Source organism: Pseudorasbora parva, chromosome 20, assembly GCF_024679245.1.
Source record: "Pseudorasbora parva isolate DD20220531a chromosome 20, ASM2467924v1, whole genome shotgun sequence".
Lineage (NCBI taxonomy): Eukaryota > Metazoa > Chordata > Actinopteri > Cypriniformes > Gobionidae > Pseudorasbora > Pseudorasbora parva.
In genome coordinates, this window is record NC_090191.1 from 26,523,657 (window position 1) to 26,532,889 (window position 9,233).

The 9,233-nt window shown below is 37.6% G+C and overlaps 2 protein-coding genes across 4 annotated transcripts in view; one reads left to right on the forward strand and one right to left on the reverse strand.

Annotated features, from left to right (window-relative positions):
* Window positions 1-9,233, forward strand: part of cacna2d4a (calcium channel, voltage-dependent, alpha 2/delta subunit 4a) — a 51,188-nt gene that overhangs the window by 23,494 nt on the left and 18,461 nt on the right. The gene's annotated exons all lie outside the window — the stretch shown is intronic.
* The window catches only part of lrtm2a (leucine-rich repeats and transmembrane domains 2a), a 31,611-nt gene that overhangs the window by 5,337 nt on the left and 17,041 nt on the right, over window positions 1-9,233 (reverse strand). For all 3 annotated transcript variants that reach the window (XM_067428226.1, XM_067428224.1, XM_067428223.1), the window contains 2 exons: window positions 7,553-7,702; window positions 1,490-2,086 (listed from right to left, as the gene is read on the reverse strand). In XM_067428226.1, the coding sequence (XP_067284327.1) occupies window positions 1,490-2,086; window positions 7,553-7,613 (658 nt within the window). In that variant the 5' untranslated portion in view covers window positions 7,614-7,702. The remainder of the gene's footprint in view (window positions 1-1,489; window positions 2,087-7,552; window positions 7,703-9,233) is intronic.

Below are 9,233 nucleotides of genomic sequence, written 5' to 3' on the forward strand. Positions count from 1 at the left end.
GAGATGGCACATTACTGCCTGCACCTGGCATATTCCATATCATCATAGAAACCAAAGTGTCTCAGCTGGAAAAACGCTGGGCCTCCAAAGCGCTCTCAAGTGCCACCAGCTGGCCATTGTCAGAAGAGCTGCTTTGGCATACACACATTAATTGAACATTTATCGTTAGGCATATGGCCAATTAGTCTCTTTAGCATGTATGTAATATACCGGAAGATTCCACAGCGTTCCTGGACACGTAATTTATGGAGTTTTAACTCATGAGCGGGATTATGCTAATTGTGACGCACCCCCTATTTACGAATGACTGGAATTCACTAACATGCACGTTTAATGATGTGAATCGGGAAGGTCCGTTTTACATGCAATGACTCAGAATTGACTCATATATTTACGAAAGTTTAATGAATGAGGCTCAATGTGTGTTACTTTACATTTTAAAGTAACAAGTAACTAGTAATCTAATTGTATAACTTGTGTTACTTGTAATGCATTACCCCGACACTCAAAACCCATCTCATCCACTTCAACATCTTGGATTTTCTCATTAAGTTTATTGCATCGTGGGATCGCCATGAGAAAAAACAAACAAACATGCATGAATTTGGTCAAAACGAAGTATTTTAAAAGGTAGCGTAAATATGGTCAAGAGTGCGTCTCTGATGTCTTAAATGCTGCCTTGGTAGGCAGCTCACTAGGTATTGGAACAAAGCAAGAGATTCGGAGCCCACCATGACTGTGAGTCTCTATCTCACCCACTAAAAGCTTTGTGACTCAGCCTCTCATGTTTGTTTCAAATCCCCCTCCCTCTTAAAGCTGCTCTGAAATAGAATTAAATGAGTTTCTCTGACTCAGAGCAGAAGGATTGAGACAGAGAAAAATAGAAAGTGAGAGTTATGGAGAATAATAAGCTCTACTTCGCAGTGATTTTTGGAGTTTTCCCACATTTCATTGGCAGTGGTAGACAAAAGATTGATAGGAAATGCTTAGGGTGAGAGTGGGTACATTTCCTACAGTCTGGAGAACATGCACTTACCATTAGGTTACAGCTCCATCTGATAAGTGGCTTATTACACCTCTTTAAAACATAATTCTCTAAATTCTCAATAGTTTATAGCCCTTGTAAAACACCAATAAACATACTCTTCACATAATTGCACATACAATTTTAATGCAATACAGTAATTTGATATGTTAAAATATATTACTTGTTGGAAGAATAATTTATTCCGATTTTAAATATGAATAGGTTTAATTATTTATTTAACACTGATGTCTGTTATCATACTGTTTTCGCCTCTTCATAAGCGCAATAAGTCACTGAAGACAGTGATTTATTTTATCATTGTTAAAAGGCATTATTTAGGCATTCCACTTTGGATTGTGTCAAAGAACATGCCTTACTTATGTTAAAATCCCCGTAACCCTCTTGTGGCTCGTGTTTTTACACCTGCAGAGAATAGAAACAGTACGCACACACAACCCTCACCTCGGTATATAAGCCACTCCATCCAGTGTTTGAAGTCTCTCAGGTTGCAGTCACACTCCCAGGGGTTCATGCCCAGCTCCAGGTGCTGAAGGTTGACGAGAGGCTCAAATGTGGCTCTCTCCAGGGCGTGAAGTCTGTTCCCTGCCAAGGAGAGCCAGGTCAGCCCCTGCAACTCATCCAGCAGGCCCAGCGGCACAGTGGCCAAGCCGTTCAAAGACAGATCCAGCCTCCGAAGCTGGGTCAGGCCACGAAATAACTCGCGATCCAAAACCGTTAGGCTGTTGTTGCGCAAACTCAAATCACTCAGGTTACTCAGCTCACGGAACAGTCTAGAAGGCAGGTTGTCCAGATAGTTGTTGGACAGGTCGAGGCTCTCAAGGGTGCTTAGATTGGCGAAGGCTGAGACGGGCAGGGAGGAGAGGCGGTTATTGGCCAGAAAGAGGGTATGTGTGCCCTCCGGGAGAGAAATGAGAGCGGGCACAGATACGAGACTCCGCCCACTGCAGTTAGCTTTCAGTGAGTTACACACACACTCTGAAGGACAGCCAGCACATAACTGCAGCAACGTAGCACACACACTCAGCACGCCTAGCAGACCTGTGTGAAAGAAGAAAAAAGAGAAGCGTACATCATCTGAAAGAGCCATTTACTCCTGAAAGCTGCTTTGATGTGAAAGATGTGACAGGTGTTGATTTAGTGTCACTGTGAATCATATATTCAGTATTTAACGAAGAAGACCGGCAGTCAACACAACTAAACCTGTGGCTGCCGCTCCTACCACACTATTTTAAACTGCAGCTTATGTGAATCTACAAACAGACTTCATGACATAGCAGTATTTTTGATGCACTCACTGCAATTAGCTGTTGCAGAACCTTCAGGATGTTTTTTTTTGTGCAGGATGTGTTTTGATTCTTAATTTATTTTACCCAAAATGAAAATTCTGTCATTATTTACTCACCTACATGTCTTTTCAAAACTGTATGACTTTCCTTCTCTTTAGAACACAATGCAGTATACTGCACAATGTCCAAAATGCTCCAAAAATGACAACAAACGCACCAAGAAAGAAGTCCTTATCACTTAAGTGCTAATTCAGTCTTAAGTCTTCTGAAACCAAACTGTTGCTTTGTGAGGAAAATACCCAAATGTAGGGTTAAATGGGGTGAAATGGCCCCCTACTGTTTTTCCCAAAATAACCACTAGATAAAGTCAAGACGTTTTTTTCCTTCTTCTGGATTTCATGTTAATCTTTATAGAAAAAAATGTGTTTTAAAGCTTGTTGTTTTGCAGAAAATCACAGTTATATATGATATGAAAATAGTAAGCCCTGTAGTTCAGGAAACATGTTATTGAAGGAAAATTACTATTATTATTATTATATTTTTTAAATTTAGTCTGTGGGGTAAAACGGTGGGGTAGAACGCCCCATTATAATTACTGTAGTTACCATGTTCTGAACATCACAACCTTTGTTTTTTTTTTTTAATAAAATATAATTTAACTAGAATAAAAATATTACCTCAAGTTAGCACTAGCTATCTAGTTAGCTAGCCTACCATCAGCTAACAATATTTTTCAAATAGGTTGATTTTCAGCATGGTTCATCAATAAATATTCATATTTATCTACTGTTTTTAGCTTGTCGTTTTAATTTTAAGCTAAAACTGCTTGTACTCTGATTTTGGTGTAAATGCATAAGGCAAATTGCTTTGTCCGAGTTGGGGCGTTTTAGTCCACCTGTGGGGTACCTTGGAACAAATGTATTTTTTGTTAAAAATCCAATAACATGAAATAACTTTTTTTGGTTTCCTGAATGGGATTCTTGAGTTGGCTAAATAATTCTTCTTGGCTGATGTAACTTTATAGATTCTTCAGATGAGTAAACAATTGGTAAAGAGTTTTCTAAAAAAAAGAAAAAAAAGAAAAAGAAAACTGCAGTGGTCTGGTCTGTTCCAACCCTGCACAGAACAAGCAGTTTGGATGGATGGAGGTCTATTCCGATAGAATTCAATTTAGCAGTGAAAAACAATGCACAGGAAACTTAAATAAATTGACTTAACCTCATTCACACCAAGGACAATTAGTATAAAGATAATGATAAAGATATAGTTCTAAAAATCGTTCTCAATATTAAAGAATAACAGAGTTCACACCACAACTTTAACGATAACAGCATGGAGAAATTACGCTGTTGGAATCAATTTTTAGAATGATTTTATCCAGCTGATGAACAATAAATACATTGACAGCCAATCATAGGTGTGTTTGCCGTACAACAACGTAACTCATTGCTTAACTACCATAATATGATTCATTATTGACGAAATCAGCTAGTGACGACTGTTTCCTAAAACCGTATTGTCGCAAATTTGTCGTTCAACCCCGTTGGTTAATGTCATGCAGGTGGTGAAATAATATTAAATTATTGAATTAGTTAAATTGAATTTGTGCTAGTTTTTTTCTATAAATTACAGACATGGATCCGAGTAGTAATTCCCATTTTACTCCGTTGTTAATTTGCTCGTTTTTACGTACTAGAGCTCATACGCACTAGCCTGGATGCCAGCCGAACTTAGCCCCACCCACAACATTTTTAGGTCGGGCAGTTCAGTCTGGCCTCGATCCATAGAGGAGTAATTGTCTCCGAACAGAAACTGCTCGGACCAATGAAATCATCAGGGCGGGCTTTAGACAATGACGGACAGATGATAAACAGTAACGTAATCATGCACGTCATCAAAGGGGCTTGGATTATATTTGTTCGAATCCTAAATGGAGAGCTTGTTTGTATATGCATTTACCTTCACAATTTCTCTCAAAAATGATGATCATGTTGGGTAAGTACTCTGTGTATCATTAAATTATTTTATTTTTTTACAACACCAGCAAAGATTGTTTATTCCAGCACGTGCAGACAGGGTTGCCAAGTTTTTACAACAAAACCCGCCAACTACTAGCTCTAAACAATAGCTTCTCGGGGGGTTCTCCGGAAAAAAATGGTGTTTGGGGGGTAAAATATGTCTTATTTTGGCATGGTTGCCTGCTAAAATTCGCACTCATGGGTCTATATATCACATAATAATCGCTTAAACCCGCGGACATAGAAAACAACCCGTGGAAAAAAGCGCGGACTTGCCAACACAGTGCAGTTGAGCTCTGTTGACATTTGACAATGCGTCGCTCCGTTGCTCTGATTGGTTGTAGGTCTATCCAATTGATGTCTTTCCTGGTTCGGTTGAAACACGTCCCATAAACACAGCCCAATGGAGCAGTTTCAGACTCATATTCTGACTAGAATTGAGTATGACCACGTCAGGCTACATACGCACATGCACACTTTTCAAAAACTGAGCTTTAAATCTCTTGACAAACTTAAAACACGTAAATGACATTGGTATGTATTCAAAATAAAAGATATATGGATTGCACTGAATGTCAGCTTGCTTATTTTGCTCAAGGTAAGGATTTGTCCATATGTCATGCAAACAAGAGACTATGCTCCTTCTAACCACAGGTCGAGATCTGTCATTCCAACTACAATATAGGTTACACATATTGGAACTATGTTGATAACGACGGAACTTGGGACCATAGTTGGCCAGCAATGCTTTTGGGAAACGCACCGCAGAATGCATCCTGCTGTAACAAGCTCGAGCATTTAAAGTGACAGACAAGCACACGCTTAGAATAAACAGAAAGATATCTGGTGTGGACACTAATATAGTTATCGTTATCGTCCTTGGTGTAAATAGGCCTTTATCATGCTTCCAATGTCTTCTCTTGTTGAATCCTTTTGCATATTTTTGGGCCTATATGCAGTTCATGATAAATATTAATTAATTTAAATGTTTGAGAATTTAAGGAGATTTTTGTTTACTTTTACATCATAAACAATTTTGACACTTTGTTCATTCGCCATTTGTGAAGCAAAACCATTGGAGAAACTGAACAAGAGAGTCAGAAGTTATCTGCGCAATCTAAAAAGGATCTCTTATGGCATCAGGCTTTACATTCTTTTTTGTAAGAGTGTATGATGGGAATATAATGCGCCTCAGAGTTAAACAAAGAACATCCTCTGCTCTGCCATAAAACAAACATTTGCACACTGTTTGTCACCTCTCATTTATGCAACAGGGTATGATGGTGGGGAGCAGTGTGAGACAATCACATGCTATCAATGGATATGACGTTTTAAACATCCCAGTTGTCTCGTTGAACGTGTATGTATGTGTGTGTGAGTGTTTGGCAGTTTAAGTGCAGACAGATGCAGTTACAGCACTCGGATATCTGATCCTGACCAGCCTCAACACCCTGATCCCTTTGTAATCAGACACACACACAATCATCACAAGCGCACACTCTCTCTCTCATACACACTCTCGCAATTGTGTGTAATCTCAATAATTAATCCGTCCTTCTAAACTATGTAGTTGTGAATGGTTCTAGAATGGCTGTTTTGGCTTGTCAACCTTCAATTTCCAATTTCTTTTCATCCCTTATTCTTTTTGGCTGAGGAAAAAGCAGTCAGGACATCAGGATAGGCATATGATTGCTGACAATGAAACACAATGTTGTTCTCTGTTATCTGTTCAAAACCACAAAGAAGGCTGTATTTCAGTGGTGAGGACTGACATCTCCTAGTGATTGGACCTAGATTAAAACAGAAGGGATGTCTATTTTGTGCCTACACTCAATTTTCATCTTAAATCTGATGACGTGTACCCACTTTTCTTACCCTACTGGATTTGCTCATTTTAAAAGCAGGTCTCTGACTCCCAGAATAAATAATGCAAATGACTGTAACACAAAAGAAATGTAAAAAAAAACACACACACACACACACACACACACAGAGAAAGCTTCTTTCAATGCAGTGACGATGAATGGGGACTGCAGCTTGACAGAAAATACACAATTTAGCACCATAAAAGTAGTTCCTACGACTTATACATTCTCTCTTATACATTCTTATTATACATTCTTATAGAATATATATATATATATATATATATATATATATATATATATATATATATATATATATATATATATATATATATAATTTATTTATTTTTTATTTATTTATTTTTTTTGTATACGCTACAGTCGTCTGTTTTTATTTAAGCTGTTATTTACTTAAAATATTGGACTATTCATTTCCACTACCAGGTCATGTCAGATTTCTGATTAAATCTTTCTCTTATTTATTTCTTTTAGATTGTATGTACTGGATCACCATATTAATCGAAAGGATCTGACTCAGTTAATTACAGTTAATTAAGTGATCTTTCATGAATGTGTCAAGTAGAGCTAGTGTGGCTGTTAAGATTATCAGTAAATTTCAGGCTTTTCTCCACACAAAGCATGCTTTTGACTTGTCAAAATGAAGCTTGACTTGTTTACTTTCATTAAATTGAAAATAGTGGCTAGGATTTTCTTTCAAAAGCGTTGTTTTCCCTGGGGAAAAGAAAGCTTAAAATATATATAACGTAGAGAGTTTAAGTTTGACTGCACCAGCAGCGCAATATTTTCACTATACGGTAGTAAGTATTTGTGACAATGCAGCAAAACTGTGCGTGTTGCCTCTGCATTGCTTCATGTGGATCTTTAATCAGACACACATTAACTAAAGCCATCCTAATCCATCTCTAGCAAGGGCAGCTGGCGATGTATGCTGCTCTCTATACCACTCTATAAACACCCACACAGACACGTACGTCAACACACTATACTTTACTTCCCACAGACACATTACATTAATAAAACTGATCACACTCCGTACTGCATCCGTTTGCGTTAAATGTAAATTATTTAGATAATTGATATTCACTATTTAGACATAAAGCATTTAAAAATTTATGAATGGAATTGGTACTTAAATCCTCAGAAGTGTGTGTGTGTGTGTGTGTGTGTGTGTGTGTGTGTGTGTGTGTGTGTGTGTGTGTGTGTGTGTGTGTGTGTGTGTGTGTGTGTGTGTGTGTGTGTGTGTGTGTGTGTGTGTGTGTGTGTGTGTGTGTGTGTGTGTGTGTGTGTGTGTGTGTGTGTGTGTGTTGGGCTCACCTTGACTGTCCGGATTTCCTCTCCTCCTGCGACCCACTGTAGGTGCAGTGCTGAGCTGCATGTCTGCGCTTCTACGACTGCAGCTGTCTCAGATCTGCTGTGGCATCAGCTGGCCCTGATGCCAGCCTCCACAGGCAGCCAGTGATGAAACTGCAGAGTTTGAAGGATAGTCAGTTTTTTTTTTCTGTACATAATTACATTTTTTAAGGTAAAACTCAAATTTTAAACATGTTTGACATGGATAACAGCAGTATCACTGTCATTTCACAGCCTATTTTTATTTATTTATTCTGTCAAAGTTTATGCCTTCTGCGTGCTTTCTAGTCTAAGAACAATGGAAAACATCTTAAATTAGGAAAGAACAATCTGTTCAATATTCTATTAGGCTAGTTAACATATTCCAGTAGTGTGAGGTGAAGGACAATACGGTTACATTCTAACCTACGAGAAAGAACAATCTCAAATGAGAGCTCTTTATTATTTAATAGTATTTAAATTTTATTTAAAAAAAATTAAAAAATGTAATCAGAATATTGCATTGCTTATTATAAATAATGTATCTGTGCACATTATTATATTTTAAAATATTATTACATTATATACATTATTATATTTAAAAATGTATACTCGTAATCTTTTATCAAAAACATTAACCCCTTGAAACAACGTCTGTTCTCTTCTTCGGAGGGTGGGGCTTAAAGGGTTATTTCACCCAAAAATGAAAAGTCTGTCATTAATTACATAACCTAATGCCGTTCGACACCCGTAAGACCTCCGTTCATCTTCGGAACACAAATGAAGATATTTGTGTTGAAAACAGATGGCTCAGAAAGGCCTTCATTGACACAAATGTCATCTCCTCTCTCAAGACCCATTAATGGCACTTAAGACGTCGTTACAAAGTCCATCTCACTGCAGTAGCTCTACAATCATTTTATGAAGCAATAGTTTTTGTGCACAAAAAAATATAATAACGACTTATATAGTGATGGGCCGATTTCAAAACAACGCTTCAAACTGATATGAATCAGCGTATCGATTCATGATTTCAGATTGCATGTGTAAAATTATTGTAGATCCACTGTAGTGAGATGGACTTTTAACAATGTCTTTAGTGCCTTTTATGGGCCTTGAGAGAGGAAATGACATTGGTGTCAATAAATCGGATTTCAATAAAAAAAAAAATCTTTATTGGTGTTCCGAAGAAGATCGGAGATCTTACGGGTGTCGAACGACATGAGGGTGCGTAATTAATGTAAGTAAGTCATTTTTGGGTGAACTAGTTGGGTGAACTAGCCCTTTGATATTCTCCACCACTGACTTAAAACTGCCATTCATATCTACCTGTATTTAGTAGTTAGTAATGGCCAACTGCCTACAACCCAATCAATTCCCAAAGGACAAAATCAAATCACCCATAAATCCCTACATTTTTCTCTTTCCACAAAAGAACCGTTACACTCGGATATACATCACAACTTCCATTTCATGCTGACTTTAACTGTGAAGACCATAGTAATGTCAATGCGTTTCCTCTAGTCTAGTATTAGAAGGGATCCCAAAAATGTCTGAAATTGTTCTCCGATTTTTGTAAGATCACAAACATTTCTAATCAAATTCTGTCGGATTGTTTGTATGTTGATGAAAGGCTGATAATTAATTAAATCATCAAAATGAGCAA